Raw genomic sequence first — 19,672 nt, forward strand, 5'->3', positions numbered from 1 at the left:
CTGATGGTAAATGGTCACTCTCTAAAAATATTGGTACTGTTAGAAATTTATTGATCGTTCCTTGTATCACTGCGTCACCAACTTTAGAACTGAGATTTTATGTTCTTGTAATGACACCGGCTCACTCGAACCGGAAATCAACGATATATACTATTGCTATTGACGATATACATTATGATGTACCTTCCAGATCGAGGAAATAGTTCTAAATTCAAAAATAAAACACTATTTTAATTTTATTAGATACAAATTTAATAACCGAATCAAGGTAAATCAGCGAATTACTAGTAACAATAAAATATACATACAGTCGTTCGCTTACGCACTCTTAATGTCTACGCATACATAACATAGGTATATGACTATGCCACGAAGGCCAAAGTTACAAAATTAAAAGTAACATTAAAATTATCTTTTATTTAATATCAAAAACAATAATGTAACTAAATCCATTTTTTATCTGCGGAAGCCAATTACTTATTCGAATTTTTAGTCTGTGCACGACATTTCGTTTTTATTATAAAATTAATTCTAATTTTAAAATAACAATATGAACATAATAAATCTTAAATTATAGGTATTCTAGATTACGTAAGGCATTTTAATTAAATAATCAATACATTTTTTTTATTAATTAGTAACTTACTGTTACAAATCCGTTAAGGAGATTCGTATCGATATGCACATTCTTAGATATTTCTTTTAATTGTCACTGTCTAGCACCACATACTTACATTATCGTTATGAAAAAAATATTTAAAGTTACAAAACAGGTGGGCGAATAATTTTAAAAGAAAAAAAAACTTGACACTATTTTGGTTTTATTTAGACTACTATCTTGGTAGCAAAATGGAACGCATATTTTATTTGTCTTAATAAATGATAAACGAAAAAGGTACTAAAACAAATCATTCATATGCAACCTTTCAAAATCACTTAGATTTTTTTTTATTGCAACACATTCATTAAAGGCGGCAATACCAAGTAATCATTTGGTATACAATTTGAAGATTCCTAAAAGTGGTCAACTTTGACCGCGACCGTGTTGAGAGTTGTAGTCGCTGGCAGATGTATCTGATCCCAGTCCGTGCTGAGGTGCGCTTCGGTGTCCGTGGCCTTGATCGTGAGCCCTAGTGATGGGACGGCGTTGGCGCAGTGCGGCAGCCGCAGTGTCACTGGCTTTAGAAACACTAGACCTTGCGGACCGCACATCACTAGTGGGGACAGCATTGCTTCACCTGTCATTAAAACTCAAGTTACATTTAAGGATTACATTTATACGATTGAAGCATAGAAAAACTGTGCTTGAATGTAGAAATAATAAAACTATCTACGTGAAAATGATAGATTTTACTTCAAAATTAATTTTATGAATCACTTTATTGAGACAACGTGCAATACATTGGTTGAATTTCGTAATAAAGTTAAGTGCTGTCGTATAATTAATTAAGAGGATTGAAAGAAAACTGTGCAATATTTAAAATACTGTGACATAAAGTAAACTTGAAAGGTGGGAATTAAATAAATTATAAGATTATAGAAAAAATGGGATTGACAAAAACGGAACACACAAACACAAATCGCAACACATTAGTGCATAGTGTTAGACAAGCAAAGCGAAAAACATAATGATAAACAATTCATGATGACACCAGGCACCAAACAAATAACACCAAATACCTCATAAACGGAACAAATTCTGCAAAATTCAGGACTGACAGAGAAACAAGAATATGACCAAACACAAATCAGTCGAGGCAAAAACGTATGATGTGTTTTTCCAAATATACAGTGCACAAATGTTTGCAAATTATTGTTCAAACCTACGATCACATTGTCGGATGTACGTAGCATTGTCTTCTTCTCCTCTGGTCAATCGTTAAGTACGAGTGTATTGAGTGGTAGTAACTGCGCAAAAATAACCAAATGTTTTACCCAGTGTTAGTTATGACGTAATCGAACGTGTAAAAATGAAAATTATGAAAATGGATCGATATTTATATTTAAAATGGAAGTGTTTCATTTTTAATGGTTAATGAATTGAAATGTGCTTGTGATGTATGTTTTGATCATCTTATATTTTAGGAGAAGATTAGGCGCTAATGTTTGTTTCTAATAGATATAACCATGCCATATACATGCAATAGATATATTATGAAAAAAAAATATCGAATCAAATACAGAAATAAAAAGTATTTTCGTTCAAAAAAAAAACATTCTATCACATTTCCAATAACACCCACTGTTGCTCCCAAATTTTAATTTTCATTTCATTCGCAAACGTTAATTGCCAATTAGTAAGTGCAGTCTACGATACTACATTCATCGCGTGCTTCGTTATAAAAGCATTACCGTTATCCATATCGATGGGAGGTCCCCCCACGCGTTGGCTCAGTCGCGGATCAGACACGGTAAAATAGATTTTTTGTTTTATTCCTGGAGCGATAGCTTTTGGTGGAATGATCAGAGATACGCCCCAATGCCTGTCTTCTAGTATACCACCGTCACTGTCAAACACCCCCCAGGTCGTGTGAGGTCCATCTGGTTCCACTTCATTGGTTTTATTGCCGGATTCATTGTCCTCTGACACATCGGCTTTGAGGACTGTTGTGTCATTATTTATAACAGTCGTTTCATTTCTACTTGAGGATGCATTTTCTGAATTATCTTGACTGCTTTCCGGACTTTTTTCGATGATACGTTCGCAAAACGTGACCGTCCGATTTGTTTTTAACGAACGGTCGTTTAAATCTTGAGATGTGTATGGGGTACTTTGAGGCTTGTTTTCGAAGTTCATACTACATTCTGAGGCATAATGCGTCTCCATTGATGTTGAAGATTCGTAAGGCACTGGCGAAGTCGTCACTTTTAGAGCGTTAGATATATGGTCAGCCTTACCATGCAACCTCGGTGAATACAGAGGTTCACCTTTCAATATTTTACTTTCCAAACTCTTTGATTTTTCTTTTTCGGAGTCTGTTTGAGACTCTGTTAATCTTAATTTAGAGAAATCTATTTCCTGGAATGTATCAGATTCACCAGTTAGAGCCTCCGCTGGCGTTTGGTATAATGGTTCTCGGCGCGATAAATGATTGGCATCGCTAAGTTCATAGGGACTACTTCTTGCACTGCCTTCTTGGCTCAAAGGTAATGGTACTTCTTTAGCTTCTTGATGTGATTCGTATATAACACTATCTTTCAGGTCCCTCTTCGATACATACAATGGCTCTCTGCTTTTTAAAGAATCGCTATCACTTGCTTCTAGTCTTGTCTGATAAATCTTTTCTTTTTTTGCTTGATTTCTTTGTTTTATAATCTCTAGTTTTTCCTCTAACTTACTTCCGTAAGTTGATTCTTTGTTTGCCAATAAAGCAGCTTTTTGTGATAGTATTTCCTGTCTAGAAACATAGGTACATTCTGCTGATGCAGGTCTTATATTCTGCGTGTAATCTAAACTGTCGTTCGTAGTGTTATAATGGTTATCAGAACAACTAGATTTGACTTCAGATCGAGTAGCGTAAGGCGATTCTGTTTGATTAATTCTTGCCATCATTTCCGTTCTACTAGCATAAGGAGGTTCACTCATACATTTGCTCATAGGCGACATTCTTCCAGGATAATTAACTGGTGTCTGAAGCCTTCTATCCGGTCGAATAGCATAAGAATTTTCAGACCAAGATGTACTTGGAGGTGGTTCATATGTCCTTTTACCATAAATAGGTTCTTTAGTTAATGAACCATCCAATCTTTGTTTTAGCATATCTTCTTTTGTATTGTATGGAGATTCTGAGAATCTCTGACGGAGCATGTCTTCTTTCGTTGCATAGGGACTTTCGGATGTCATTCTATTCCTTAACATTTGTTCCTTGCTAGTATATTGCGATTCTGCGTACAGAGGGTCTTGTTTTCTTGGAATATCTTGTGTCATCATATATGCGTTTTCTGCTATCTCGCTTTTATTCGCATAAGGATCTTCCCTCACGCATTCAGCTCTTGTTGCGTAAGGGGAATCTAATAGAGGCATCGATAGTGTTTCACGGTTCCCATACGGATTTTCAAAGCTTTGATTCGAGATCTCTGATCTGCTAGCGTAGGGATTTTCGCTAGAAGTATCATACAATGAAGCGTACGTCCTTCTTGGTTTAGGAATCGGATCATAAACAATATGTTCTTTGCTTTGGTAAATTGGTTCTGGAGGTAGAGGTTGAGTAGGATAAAATGGTTCGTGCTTTATTTGCTGCTGTCTTTGGTAAATAGGATCTATTTTGGTAATCATATTAAAGCTGGAAGACTGTCCATAGACACCTCTCCTGTTATATTCTATGAGAGAGTTCTGTCTACGAAGCAGAGGGGTAACTTTAGGTTCAGTTTCTATTTCACACATGGAGTTCTGTCTCCTTAAGTTTTTGACGATAGTTTTGGTTTCGTAATCTCTAACGGTGTAAATTGAACCGTTTCTATCGTCACAGAACGAGCTTTGCCTTTTTAATATCGGTTTTAAGACGGGCTTCTCACACGAGGACGAATTGCTACGTTGCAACATTTTGTTCCTGATCTGAGTGTTCCTGACGTGGATGTCACCGAGATCAGACTTCTCTCGTCTCAGCATGGGCATTTGCTGTGCGTATCTCTGTTGCAAGTCATTCTCACACAACGACTTCTGTCGACAAACTTTCTGTGAGTTTTTCGATTTCGAACGGAATAAATCGAGTACGGCGTTTTTAATGAAGGATGGCTTTTTAGATAATTTCTTTTTAGTTTTTGGTGAAAATGTTTCGTCTGGCTCCACACTGGAGTTCATGGCATCGGATGAGCTGCGGAAACCCACAACCAAAAACACCGTCTTAGTTACTCAATGATATTTATATAAGGACACCTCAGATAGTTCAATACTAGATACATATTAAGTAATATATACAATGATACTAATCTCTTTTCAGTTACCGAATAATATTGAATAGTCTGAAATGTCCCTACTGACAATGATATTTTATAAATGATGAATTTCGTGTTTCTACTAAAAGCATATTGAAATAAATGTCCTAAAATAATGTTAGACACAAATAATAAAAATTACAAAATAAAGTTTTTAAATAATATCCAATATATAATTATATACCAGAAATACATAGAGAATCTAATATATTATAGTCAAGGAGATACAAATGATAGATTTTTTAAATATACTTTAAGAGATCTACATAGAAGATAAAGAATTTGACAAATTAGTTCAATATGCTTGGAAGAAATCAACAATTGCACTAAAATGCAGACACGCACTGCCAATAGTTTCGTCAAACGTACTACTTGATTAACATACGTTATTGAATAAATAACAATCGAAAACGCCCCGATATAGGATATAATATGTTACAGATACATAATATTTATAATTTAATAACCACATACGATACCATAACTAATACTGTGGCCCAACAAGACATTGTTAGTCGTTGTGAAGCGATCGGTGTTTGCATGTTAGAGCAAATTGTACAGGGGCTTGGATAAAAGAGATTTTATAGAGTTCCTTAACTATGAATCGGGAACATGCATGACTAGATCAACAAAATACTGACTTTATCTTTATATATTAATTTGTTCAATTGAAACAATTTGATTGCTAATAAAAATGGTGTGTTACTCAAAATTCTTTAACTATTTGGTGCAATGACGAATGCGATATGGAAACTCATATGTTACCTCAAATTGTGCATGTGCTGAGGTTTTCTATACAACTCGAATGCCGACCCTCGCTGTTCTCGACTGCCAGCTAAATCTGAAAATATTCATGGATCTGAGGATTGACTTTTATTTAACGTTAAATTAGACAACAAATTATTTTTTGTTAATATGTATTTCATAAGTATTAATTCTTAAAGCTCATTTTGTGATAATCAACTATTGAATTTTTAGTTTTGGCCATTTTTTATTTATGACCCCATTCCTAGACGAGATTAAAAAAATTATATATAGCAATCCAATTTTTTGAGGATAACACAATATTAAAAGCCATTGAACATGAGCCTGATGTCCATTCAGTGACTAAAAGCACTTATGTATTAAGACATACCATAAAAACTTCTATGCAACTTTCTCTGGCAGGAAAAAATTGACTTCATGACCTGAATCGACCATAAGGTCGTAATGGCATTGTCCGAATGTTACCTATGAGATGCGGGTTGTGCGGCAAGTTGATGGCGCGGTGCGGCGGCGGGCCGGCGTACGGCGGAGACTGCGCGCCCATACCGGACCCGTACATGTTTTGCTGAGACCATTATTTCAACGTTAATCATCATTACATAAATATTGGACAACATCACATACATTTCTCTGATCCCAATGGAAGCAGCTAAATCACTTGTGTTATGGAAAATCAGATGTAGCGACGGTACCACAAATACCCAGACCCAAGACAACATAGAAAACTAATAAATTTTCTACATCGGCCGGGAATCGAACCCAGGACCTCGGAGTGGCGTACCCATGAAAACCAGTGTACACACTACTTGATCACGGAAGTCGATACATAGTATAAAACAAAGTCCTTACCGCTGTGTGTCCCTATATATGGTTAGATCTTTAAAATTACACAACGGATTTTGAAGCGGTTTCTTTAATAGATAGATTGGTTCAAGAGATAAAGATATTCTGTAGTATATTAAGTATCGGCATTGCACACGTGCGAAGCCGGAGTGGGTCGATAGTGCTATTTTATAACTACACTAACAAATCCCAGTTATAGAGATTTTCTTCGTCCCACTAACAGAGGTAGTTCAATGACAAATTGATAGGACCGCAGCATGAGTTCCAGTTATGGAGGTATTTCACTTATCCAGGTCCCACTTAACCAAGTTTCACTGTATATCATTTTTTTTTGTAAAGGACGTCCTGACCTTTGGACAGGCAAACGTGGCTGGATATAAGTGACTATTAATGTCTACTTGTGGAGTGAAAATTTAACCATTCCTTACATCACCGATGCGCCCCCAACCTTGGGAATTTAGTGCATGTATTTCCACTGGCTTACTCACGCTTCAGCTCTAGTGTTCGTGTCAATGTACAGTAGAATGCGAGTAGCTCGAGCCTCCTTGGACATGTACTTGCACCGGCTTCCTCATTATCATATGGAAGAATACAAGCTAGCTGGGGGGGGGGGGTCAGCTCACCTGGTGGTAGGCGTGGTGCGGCGCGCGGTGCGGCTGCGAGTGTGAGTGCGCGTGCGAGTAGTGCGGCGCCGCCTCCGCGCTCTGCGGGCACGACAGGAATATATAGTACGACACAACTTAGATGTCGCATCGGCAAAATTCGTAAAACCGATCACATCCGAATTAAGTACGCTATCCCAAATCATCAATATTTATTTCTCACGCGAATTTAATCTTTGCAAAACGTAATAACATGTAATATCATATGACCTTAATATATTCGTCAATTTGACGCGTCGATTAAAATGCACTTGCTTTCTCTGACGCGTGAATCTATAGCAACGAATAGCGTCGAATGGCGCGATAGGGAGCTATTTCTATTGGTTGTGTAAATCGGCATTAATCGGTTTTATTTTCATTCCATTGCATTTTCCGATGCTACATCTAATTTGTGTCTTACTATACAATGCGTACCGTCTCCACATCGTGGTGACCATATCATCTAGTCTCACCACAATCCAGACTTATTTACGTAACACATTTTCACGCATATGTCTATTCAACCATATGTTACTGTTTTCATCGCTTTTATGAAGTATGTTAGCATTTGTATACGATTAGAACAATTCAATATATACTATTAATATTTCAAATAGCTTATTTTTAGTAATGTTTTATATGAATAGCATATGCCGATATTTGTCTCAGTGATTATGGGACGATAGATGCACATAAAAATCGGTTATGGCCTCATTTTGAAGAGCTTCAGCCTTAGTGATGCAGAAAAGAAAAAGTTAAAGAGGATCCTTGATTGCAATTTACTCAATTGTTATAATATGTTATAAATTATTTTAGAAATAGGACCTTGGAAATTATTTAATTAAAAAAATCTTCCACTATTTTTCAGCATCACATCGGATTCTGTGACTGTTACTAGGTAGCAGTTATAATACATATAAAAGTATTGTAATGGTACTTACCCCGTTGCGCGGATGCGGCTGGTGTGTCTGGTGTGGTGGTAGCTGTTGGTGGGGTTGATCGGGCGGACGGTAGTGCTTGGGCTTTGGCGGTGGTACCGGTTTGTAGGGCGGCGCTCGACCGCTGTAGTCCGCTTGGGAAGCAGAGTTCGTGCGCGCGCTAACAGGACAAATAATTAAAAAAAAAACTTATATTATTTTGTCCCTTTTTAAGATTTTATTGGAGAAAGGAGCAGTTTAGAAAGAACTCTAAGTAAAAAGAGGAGCTTTGTTATTGTTTGAGTTTTAAAATGAGCTCGTTTGGGTAAATACCAACTGCATATGAATGGATCACCAAAACAAATGTAAGAAAATTTCTTATGCCTTCAAATTTGTGCATTCAAAAAACAAATTAAAATATACTTTGTTCAATTAGGCTTTTACGAGAATTTTGAATCATTTTCAGTCATTTAAGTGAAATTTAATATAGTTGATATTATATTAAGCTACCACCGGTTTGCAAAGTAGATTCTAACAATATTTCTACCAATTTTTTGGCACATGTGTGCTCGTATTTATTTAGCTTTTTATCAATATCTTATTTACATAAAATCTTACCTGTACTTAGCATGATCGTTGGTTGGCACGTTTGGCAGGGACGGCCCTCTAGCGTGCATCGGAGTGGTCGGCACGTTGTGCGCGGTGTGAGGGTTTTGGGCGTTATGGGAATTATGAGCGTTGTGAGAGTTATGGGCGTTATGAGAATTTTGGGCGTTGTGAGAATTTTGGGCGTTATGGGAATTTTGCGCGTTGTGAGAATTTTGCACGTTATGAGAATTTTGCACGTTATGAGAGTTTTGACCGCTGTGAGAATTTTGCGCGCTGTGAGAATTTTGGGCGTGCGGACTGTTGCCGTTCATCGGTGGTGGTCGAGTCTGCGGGCTGCGGTAGTTGTCTTGAACTCTGCGAACAAATTATTTATTCATATTACTTTTTTTTAAATTATCTGAAAAATTAAAAGATAATTGACTTAATGTTGCTATTTTTAGAAATATGGTACAAAAACTGAGCACTGTAAATACTTTTTTTTTAAGTATAATTTTGCATAAGGAAGCCGCAAGTTAGATCGTAACGCTTTAAGTAATTCTAGTTAATTAATGTATGTACAATCTTAAATTTCTTAACCTAATCAGAAAATTAAAAGAATAAAATATTATCAGATAATTATAATATACATATATATTTTTTTTTAAATCATATCATATTGGCTTTGGTAGAATACCTTGAGGATCTGAGTGAGGCTTATAAATAACATTTGCAAAATTCATTCAAATACAAAGTGTTCAAATCTCAAACGGAATACAAAACTCTTATCCTAACAAAGGATTAGCGAGAAGATTAAAAGCAAGTATTATTATTTGCAATTGTCTATTGTTTTAGAATTTTCGAAGAATTGTAATAAAATAAGACAAAACCAGGTAGATAAGGGAATACAAAGAAAACCTAAAGCATATCGTTTGGTGAGTACCAAGCGTTGCTGTCACGCACACTAACATAAAAAGTACACACACACTAGTAAACCATTAGTACGTTTGATAAGTGTCAAGCGTATCTGTCACGCACACTAAGGTAAAAAGTACACTCACACTAACAAAGTAGTAGAACGTTTGGCGAATATCAAACATTGCTGTCACGCACACAAAGGTAAAAAGTACACTCACACTAGTAAAGTAGTACAACGTATGGCGAATATCAAGCGTATCTGTCACGCACCCTAAGATAAAAAGTACACGCATACTAGTAAAAAAGTGTACGTTTGGCGGTATCAAACGCTGCTGTCACGCACACTAAGGTAAAAAGTACACGCACATTCGTGAAGTAGTAGTAAGTTTGTCAAGCGTAGCTTTACGCACACTAAGATAAAAAGTTGTTCGGTTGTTTACGAAACTCTGTATAGATATATAAATATTTTAAGTACGTATAAATCAAATTCTTATATGCAATTCAGAAATATTATTTTTTAAATATTACGTTATTCTTATTATTTAAATGAAATTATTATATAAGTAAATATTAAACTGTAATTTAATTGTAAATATGCACCTTCCAAGATAGTTGCCTATTAAGGTATACGTTACACAACACAAATTAAACACTCCTGTTAATAAAAAAAGTTACCATGTACCTTTTCTAATTAACTAAAGATGTTAATGTTTAAATTATAAAACATACTAATACGCTAAAATAAGAATTGACTTGGAGACTATCATACCAACAATTTTTTTTCATATCATTACATAGATTATACAGGAAAAAAATTAAATTTAAAGAACACAGTGTAGGTAGCAAGGGGTTCATCTCAGTATAAGCTGTGCTAATGCACAGCACTGATTTTCAGATGATTTATAGCTATGATACTAACAGTGAAGTTAAATAAAAGTTTATATATGAGTAATGACTGTATAAATTCACTAACCTGTAGTTATCCGGCGGCGGCCTCGTGTAGTCCAACGAGTTGTGTTCGTGTGTGCGCTGCGGACTGTGCGCGGGGTTGGGCGGCGGGGGGTCTAGTTTACTGGAGGGGCAGAGTGTTATTGTAGCGTATTTTTGATTTAATGTTTTAATAAAGTATTTTTTTATTTAATGCATTTGAACGTAATGAATTGTTTTGTTGACTGTACTACATTAATTTATTTACTAACTGATGTTACGAACTATATTGGCTGGAAAAAATGTATAATATGTACAATATAGATTATGATTTGTAGATAAATAATTAAAGCTTTTTTATACCTTTTTTCATTTTAATAGAAAAGGTATGTATATATCACTTTACAGTTTTTAAAGAGTAAATAATACTTTTTGTATGTCAATTGAGTTACAATATTATTTTTTAGACTATAAATATTACTAAAGGTAAGTATATTTCCAATATACAATAAAGTATTAAGTTGCTCGTATGAGGTTATTTATGAAATAATACTCTTTTATTCAGTTTAACAAATCTCCACAAGTGTTGCTAGTGACTTTAGTGTAGCTTTTCTTTTATTTTTATTAACAGGCAACATTACAAACAAAATTTTTGAGTTCTTATAAATATGAACAATTTTATTTGGTCTGGAAAGGATGTTACATCTAATCTATTTTGAATTTATTATTTATAAAGTATTTAGATATTTGAATAGATATAGGTTGTAGTAACTTACATGGTGGGAGCGACTTTGAGGTCGTCCGGCGCGTTGGGCGGCAGGCGACACGAGCCCATGGAGTTGCTGTTGGACGCCGGCCCGCTGTAGTCGTAGGGCGGCGTGCCGTCGTAGTTCTGTACGAAAGTACTTCTATATAGTCTATTCAAACCATAGATGACAAAAGTCACATAGACAACACTCGATATTAATTTGCCGCCATGTCTTTGTCGAGAGCTTGAAAGTCTATGATATTCTCTATGGATTTTTAAACGTCGAACGTCGATTTTTAAAAGATAAATGAACCATTGAAAGTAAAGAACATATAAGTCGATATGTGAAGTAGTGATGTATTATAATTAATGTTAAATAAGAATGTATATTAGTGCACAATATAGCTAAGATACGTAATCGACATACGTAAATTTAAGCTTTGTTTACCTTTATTCCTTCTGCAGTCGGAATAAATTATAATCAAGGAGATTATTGAATGCTATTTACAGAACTACTTTATGCCCATAATAAAAACTCTATTTCCATCATTGTTAAAATAATTTAGTCAATAAACACTTTTTTAAACCTAACTTTTGAGAAAAAGATATAATTGAAGATTTTTGATAATTGGCGTTTTGACACCATACTGGTTCATAAATTACAGTATCATATTAAAATTGCAAAATTTAATATCCTATCAAAATTAAAGAGAAAGTGGACGAATAATAATATTATTTACATTAAAGGCCTTAATTATAAAATAATGAGCCCGTGAAATTGCGGCAAAAATGCTAGTAGTATTTTCAGATCTAAAAAAAATACCTTGTAATTAAAGTATATATAAATTTACCGGATTGTTTGGATGTCTGTGCCGGTCCAGCGACCCTTGTCCGTGCGCCGGTCGCGCGCTGTACGTCGCCGTGTCCTCGCTGTTTTCCTTCGGCGGACCGAATAACCGCTCCTGGGCACTCGGCCGACCCTAAATTACGAAATGAATGAATGTATGAATGAAATGTAAATGAGTCTCAGAAATAAAAAATCACTAATATGTATTTGTATGTATCCTAATCTGGATAGGCATGACAATAGCTAGAATTAATTTTAAATGCTAGTAAATAATAGGAATGCGACAATTATTTAAAACGAGTCTCGCGATTAAGACATTTGTAGATAATGTTGAAATATTGAACTCGACTAAATAAAAAAAAATAAAAAAGACATTTAAATACTTGTATTCATAAAAATAAATAAATATTATATTTATTTTAACATGACTGTACTGTTTTTAAAATGTTGAAAAAGAGTAACTACTGAGTTTCTTGCCGGTTCTTCTCGGTAGAATCTACTTTCCGAACCGGTGGTAGCTTCACTTAATTGTTATATGACGATTCAAAAGTGCTTGAAAAAGCCCACTTGAATCCTACTACTATTATAAAGGCGAAAGTTTGTAAGTATGGATGTATGGATGTTTGTTACTCTTTCACGTAAAAACTACTGAATGGATTTGAATGAAACTTTACCACAATATAGCTTATACATCAGAATAACACATAGGCTACAATTTTTGAGGTTTCTAATGTGAGGTCGTAAAAAAACACATTTTTTGCGCTTACATTGCAAACGCTGACTGAATCCTACAAGATAGATCAAAACAATGTACTACAGTATTGTACAACTTAAAAAGGTCTACAAAAAAGTCTGTGATGGTATATGTTTATCTCTTAGGAATAACCCACAATAACCATTTTTTATCCTTTACTTTGTACGAGAAATAATGGCTTATTTACGAAGTGATTTTAAGCGATTACTAGACTAGACGGGACGAACCTGAAGTCCACGCGAACGAAGTCGCGGGCAAAAGCTAGTAAAGTATATTTTGATATTTGATTTATTTTTTTTGAACCATGTTAATTTAAAATCTGAAATATGGAATGCGTCTCATAAAACGATGTAGGGCGAGCGGTTACCGCGGGGGTGTGGCGCAGGCCGTGCGCGCGGGTGGGCGGCGGCGCGGGCAGTAGCACGCCGCCCGCCGGCCGCGCCGCCGGCCCGCTGCGCGGCGGCAGCTCGGGCACTGCAAACGAATATCTTTATTAAAGCTATTCTTAATTAAATCAGAGAGTCGAGATGGCCCAGTGGTTGGAACGCGTGCATCTTAACCGATGATTGCGGGTTCAAACCCAGGCAAGCACCGCAGATTCATGTGCTTAATTTGTCTTTATAATTCATCTCGTGCTCAGCGGTGAAGGAAAACATCGTGAGGAAACCTGCATGTGACAAATTTTATAGAAATTCTGCCACGTGTGCATTCCACCAACCCGCATTGGAACAGCGTGGTGGAATATGTTCCAAACTTTCTCCTCAAAGGGAGAGGAAGCCTTTAGCCCAGCAGTGGGAATTTACAGGCTGTTGTTGTTGTTGTTGTTGTAATTAAATATTAAGAACGTAATCTTTTGTTCACTAGCTTTAACGATGAATTTATCAAAATAGCAACACCGAACAGTTCTTTTTCAAATGAAATATGTCAAGTTGGTGTCTTATTTCTTTTCCAAAATAATAATTTCGAATAAACAGCTTTGCAACGTAGACAATTCAAGTAGAACTTGCTTTCTTGAACGGATACTTTTTCGTATTTCACATAAAACTGACGCCCGAACAAATTTCGGTCTAGTTGGATTTGACATCCCATTGGAGTATGAAAGAGAGATGTGAGCATTTATGATTGCGCACACCTTTGTAGTATAATCGACATAGATGGCTCGTATCATCATATCTTACCAGTTCCGTACAGAGGCGAGTGCGGGGGTGAGTGGGTCATCGGAGTACACTGGTAAGGCGGTGCTTCACTCGTCGGGGGCATATTCTGGCTATGATTGCCACCGTTGCTTTGCGGGCCGTTGCCGTTGGCAAAACCGTATTTGCTATCGTAGCCACCTTGCTGTTGTTGCAAAAAGAACTTTAATACCACTGCCTTAAATCATTTTTACAATGACAAAAATGTATCGAAGGCGTTTAAATGTTACTAATTTTATATATTTGTTTGATTGATTACATAAAAGTTGTGTCGATGGTAATTTTGAGTACAATCAGTTATTGCAACATTTTTCCTTTCAATAAAAAGAAAAATATACGGTATCTTCTAGGTAATAAGGTTTAATTTTTGTTGCAAATGACTGGGTGTACTCAATGATTTGTATGTAATGAGCTATTTACCGAATATGGCGGAGGCACCGCGTCGGCCATTTGATTGATATCATCGTCACGATCCATGTTATCTTGAGTGGTCGCTATGGACGGGTCCGATGATGACTTCACCAGTCTCGGTGCTGGTGGCGGACTGACTTCCAAGTCACTTTCAGGACTAGACGCGTATGATAATCTGTTCTCTGAACTCGAAGACATCGAGAATAAAAAGTCGTCTGACAGCGGCTCTGGCCTCTGTGTCCGCCATTTTGTTTGGCATCCATTTTGTTTCAGTGTTCCATTTTTGAGCAGCAGCGTCGAGGGTGGGTATGGAATGGGGTGATAAGACAAGACAAATGAATGATCGCTCAAAAACTTTACAGATACTAAAATCAAGTTTAGTGTCTGTGAATGATTAATGCAAGGTTCACTCAGAAATATACATTCAAATAAAATTCGTTATAAAACGTTAATTGTCTTCGAGCGAAGACAGTAAGTTTAATATATCAATTAAATTTATTTGAATGTTTATTCTTAATTATTATCAAACGTGGTATATTACACTGATATATTTGGTGGTACATATTTACAAAATTATACACACAAAAAAAATATTCAAATCAATCAACAGATTGATATAAGGCAATAAAATAACAAAACACAACATAAAATAAATAAAAAATATATTAAAAAGCGAAAAGTTTAAAAGCACAATGCAATTTATAGCGCCATCATTGAATGCTCGTCAAGTAGGTAAAATAACAATATATAAGCGTTAAATAATATATATGCAAATAATAATAGTATGTTATGTCTAGTGGTAACTTTTTACGCTAAAAATATAGAAGCTCGTCACATCGAAACTATACATAACCTAAATGTTGCTCTGACACTGGCTTATTTAGGGAGAGGGAGTCTCGTTCGACTTGTATTTCCTCTTCCTTGCCAAATTTATCCAATTCATCTAACTTTAGAGTTGGGAGAGAGAGGTTTTTCACTTTATCAAGAGATCTTTCAGAGACTGAAGGAAGAGTCCGAGATTCACTGTACCTAATGATATTGTTAGCGGGTTTATCATTGCATTTACAATTTGGTATTAGGCAAATCTTTTTCAAAGATTTGTCCAATATGGGTTTTGGCATTTCTTTTTGGAGACGCGCCTTCCATTCGGGTACATCATTGGACTTTCTAGAATCGTCTTGGAAGAACATGGACGCTGGTCTGAATTGTTCCGTAACGGGAACAACTGAAGTCGGTCTTTGTATATTCGGTAATGGTGATTTTTTAGACGTTTCTAGGACGCTGTAAGGTCTGAAAGATTGGGTGGCGTTGCTCTTGTTAAAGATTTGGGACAGCTCCGGACTGATGCTGGAGTTTTGCAGTCTCGGATTCATTTTCGATCTGTGGTAGAGCTGCTGCCTCTCATCATATTGGTTGCTCATGGGTCTATTTCTGTTTGGGTACGGTTTAGGCGTGCTGTACATATTGTTCGGCATGCATGGAATCGTTTCAGAATAGTAGTAAGGGACAACACGATTTCTGTTAGCGTCATACACGTCATGGCGATTGGTGAGTTTTGTGTTAGAGTTTGATGAAGACATGTTCATGCGAGCTGGCTTTTGGGGGGATGGTGGATAATAGTTGATAGGGTACGATATGGGATAGAAGGCAGGGTAAGGGGATGGTGGCTGAGGAAAGTATATGTCCGACACCATTTCAACGTGCTACACCGCCGCAAGACAGAACAGAAAGAAATTGGTTAATATGCCTTGTACATAAATATACTTGGAGACATATGGATGCGACACGTTACATACCATACTTTGAACTATCGAAAAATATATTTATATTAATTTATGTCGCATCCATATGTCTTTGTGAGGTTATACAGAGAGCATATAATTATAAAGTATATACCAAATGCACCCAACACCTTGACCAAGCAAATACCTTGAGCATAACTTCATTTACGTTTAATTTGAAATCCTTTATCTTAAAGCATATATATCGATTGACAGTTAAATAATATTCATAACACATTTACGAATCAGACAGATACAAAAAGAATGAATGGATTAACCAAATGTAACCATAATTATATTCGATAAATATTATCAAACTGACCTTGGTCTCTGAGACCCATAGCTGCTGTTGTTGAGTCCTCTGTATGAGGTCACAGAGCTTGTTAAACCATGTGTTCTGATTGGCCTCGCTCAGTGTGATGGTGTGCGTGAACACGTGTCCCCACACGCGCTCCATGTGTTGGCATTGCTCGAGGAGCTTTTTGGATGATTTGTGGGCTGATCTTGAATTATAATATTTCATTATTAAAACAAGATCTTTTGAATCAATTTTATATACAGCATGAATCAAAAATAAAATGTCATAAATATATTTTATATTTTAGCGGTTTTCAATCGATTAATGATCCTTTGTGATAGCAGAAGCAGGAAATTAAGTTACCCTATTTTACTTACAGATTAGTATTTTTTAGCCAGGAGATATATTATTTATCATGATTTGTATAATTTCAATGCTTCACAATTCAATACTTAGTACTGTTGTATTCCGGTTTTGAAGCTCGACCAGTTTTACTAAAGACACAAAGGACATAACGTATTCGTTTCCAAGGCCAGTGGCATTGTTATTATGCGGTTTGGCATTGTTATTAGCCATTGTGTCTATGGGCGGTGGTAGCTAATTACCATCAGGTGGTCCTGTGGAGTTTGCCAGCATGCCTACCTATAATAAGGCTAAGATAAATTGCTTACAAAACTAGTTACTTACTTGGGCAAGCCGCTTCTAAGTTGTTTAATGATATGTTTGCTGTCTGCCTTCAAAAATATAACTATAGGGTAAAACTGGGCATAGTTAAGTCTGTCCACGGCGTTAGGTGTGATGTCCAGTAAGGCATGTTTCCCTCGCTCCATGATGCTTCTGATGCTGGACAAGCGAATGATACCAGTGGACTTCGTTTTACTGTCCTCGAGAGTGCTGTCCATTTCTGCAATTTTATTCATAGTAAGTCATTTATGTCCAAAATATATCATAGTTCATCCAAACAATTGTTTACTATTTCGCTAATATGTTGTCTAAAAACGAGTTTTTAGTTTAATCAAGTAGAACGTGTCTCAAATAAAAATATACTTTCATACTTCATTACGCTAATTTTGCGGGATATAAATTAAAGTAATAGCCTGTACATTTCCCACTAATGAGATAAGGCGTCCTCTTCCATTGAGGAGAGGGTTTGGAACATATTCCATCACGCTGTTTCAATGCGGGTTGTTGGAAAACACATGTGGCAGAATTTCGATGAAATTAGACACATGCAAGTTACCTCACTATGTTTTCCTACACCGCCGAGCACGAGATGAATTATAAACACAAATTAAGCACATTTTTATTACATATTTCAGTGGTGCTTGCCTGGGTTTGAACCCGCAATCATCGGTTAAGATGCACGCATTCTAACCACTGGGCCATCTCAGTTGCGGTATATGTTTCATCAGAAATACTGGCCAAGAAAATTAGTGGCAATTTTAAGGTAATCGAAGTTATGATGATCATGTAACGTGTATGTGGATGAGCACTGACTGGGCGAGGAGAAGCTGTCTGGGTTGTCTGCCAGCAGGCGTTCGCGCGCCAGGTCTGCCACGGCGCCCAGCACGATGACGGGCCGCACGAAGCCGGGCTGCTTCAGCACCACGCGCTCGTACGCCGGGAACTTGCTGATGCTGTCCGATAGCACCACTTCATCCCAATGCTCCTGCAGCGACATGACCCCCAGATCAGTTACGACTGCTAGTGATACTTTGGAATATAGCCTTTGGAATATATCTCAAATTAAATTAAATTAAGTTAGAATAAATTAATGTTTATGCAATTGACTATGATATGCAACTATTTAAATTTGAATTCTTATAAAATTAACATTGAAGTAAGTACATATTATTATTTTATATTTAATTAATAATTTTGATGTCTCTTGTAACTTAATCATTTTTACTTTTTTTTTTGTATCTCAATTATTCATGCATGCTGTGATAACCTGTAATTGGAAGTGCAATTAATTCTTTGTCTAAGAACATATTTTATGCAATTACTAATGTTGTAACTTCTGTTGGTTGTCCCTAAATAAATAAATAAATAGCCAAAATAATCTTTCCTATTCGTTAAGAAATCGACATAGTAATGTAAGCCTATAAAGTATTTTAAATATATTTATAAATAATCATTAAATGTTATATAACTTCTAGCTGTTGAGCTATATTCAGTCACAGAATTATATGAATATAATGAATACTTTTTGGTTTGACATGTTTATAAATAAAAGTAGAAATAGAATATTATTACATTTGACATGGGAATTGTTAATCTGCCTTTAAATACGGAAGATAATGGATGATTGTAAAGAAAACCGTAAAAATAAATATTGTTAATTATTTGATGTTCCTGTTTATCTGAGTCTTTTATTTAACCTATAATGCAGCATCATTGGTAAGATACTTTCAATACAAATTGTGATCAGCACCGTTTTTCTTCAAAATTGAGGAATATTTATTTATTGATTTCAAAAAGTAAACATAAAAAACAACTATACTTTAAAATAAGATCATTATCATTTTGGTTTGACAGACTTGAAATATACATGTGTCTTCGTACACTATATTATAAAAGAACTATTACATGAATAGTAGTAATAATTGTTTATAAGAATCAAAATTATAAACAGTTAAATAAATTCTAAGGCAAAACGACTCACCCTGTATTTTAGGCTGTAAATATTTAGTGAGTTGATCATTAAAAATTCAAAGATACAGCTAATTCATACCTTTCCTAAGCTCTTGCTGCGTCGATGCGTCGAACGTCTTCTTCTAAAGAAGTTATGTTTGACGTCATTGCCAGACATCTCCTTCTTGGTGGCGTTGAACTGCGCCGTCGCAAGCTCTTCAGCGCGCGCTTTGTTTGGTATTGTGCCTTTTTGGACCTCCTGGTTGTTACGCCCTAAGTCAATATTTTTAAATTAGTTTTTACATATTTTACCCTCACACTGAACTTTAACAATTGAAATAATGTATGTAGCATTCATTACAAAAAAATTACATACAATAAAATTAGAGTTTCTGTTGTATTGTATGATTGCAAAATTAAAATAACCGCTTTTTTAACTAAATGTGCAAATATTTTTTATACGGTATATATAACA

At 35.7% G+C, this 19,672-nt stretch overlaps 1 protein-coding gene across 11 annotated transcripts in view; it reads right to left on the minus strand.

Moving 5' to 3' along the window:
• Nucleotides 1-228: 228 nt before the first annotated feature.
• LOC124538776 (tight junction protein ZO-2-like) overlaps nucleotides 229-19,672 on the minus strand; it is a 120,068-nt gene continuing 100,624 nt past the window's right edge. For 5 of the 11 annotated variants that reach the window (XM_047115961.1, XM_047115963.1, XM_047115964.1 and 2 more), the window contains 17 exons: nucleotides 19,298-19,470; nucleotides 18,061-18,232; nucleotides 17,251-17,467; nucleotides 16,588-16,768; nucleotides 14,494-14,718; nucleotides 14,059-14,218; nucleotides 13,248-13,354; nucleotides 12,131-12,259; nucleotides 11,308-11,423; nucleotides 10,578-10,676; nucleotides 8,720-9,064; nucleotides 8,126-8,282; nucleotides 7,167-7,247; nucleotides 6,166-6,265; nucleotides 5,701-5,776; nucleotides 2,353-4,814; nucleotides 229-1,238 (listed from right to left, as the gene is read on the minus strand). In XM_047115961.1, coding sequence (XP_046971917.1) covers nucleotides 1,015-1,238; nucleotides 2,353-4,814; nucleotides 5,701-5,776; nucleotides 6,166-6,265; nucleotides 7,167-7,247; nucleotides 8,126-8,282; nucleotides 8,720-9,064; nucleotides 10,578-10,676; nucleotides 11,308-11,423; nucleotides 12,131-12,259; nucleotides 13,248-13,354; nucleotides 14,059-14,218; nucleotides 14,494-14,718; nucleotides 16,588-16,768; nucleotides 17,251-17,467; nucleotides 18,061-18,232; nucleotides 19,298-19,470 — 5,024 coding nt within the window. In that variant the 3' untranslated portion in view covers nucleotides 229-1,014. Of the gene's footprint in view, nucleotides 1,239-1,823; nucleotides 1,909-2,352; nucleotides 4,815-5,700; nucleotides 5,777-6,165; nucleotides 6,266-7,166; nucleotides 7,248-8,125; nucleotides 8,283-8,719; nucleotides 9,065-10,577; nucleotides 10,677-11,307; nucleotides 11,424-12,130; nucleotides 12,260-13,247; nucleotides 13,355-14,058; nucleotides 14,219-14,493; nucleotides 14,719-16,587; nucleotides 16,769-17,250; nucleotides 17,468-18,060; nucleotides 18,233-19,297; nucleotides 19,471-19,672 lie in introns of all 11 variants that reach the window. The other 6 variants (XR_006966996.1, XR_006966995.1, XM_047115968.1 and 3 more) reach the window with 6 other exon arrangements.

The sequence above is a fragment of the Vanessa cardui genome, chromosome 21 (assembly GCF_905220365.1).
Source record: "Vanessa cardui chromosome 21, ilVanCard2.1, whole genome shotgun sequence".
Lineage (NCBI taxonomy): Eukaryota > Metazoa > Arthropoda > Insecta > Lepidoptera > Nymphalidae > Vanessa > Vanessa cardui.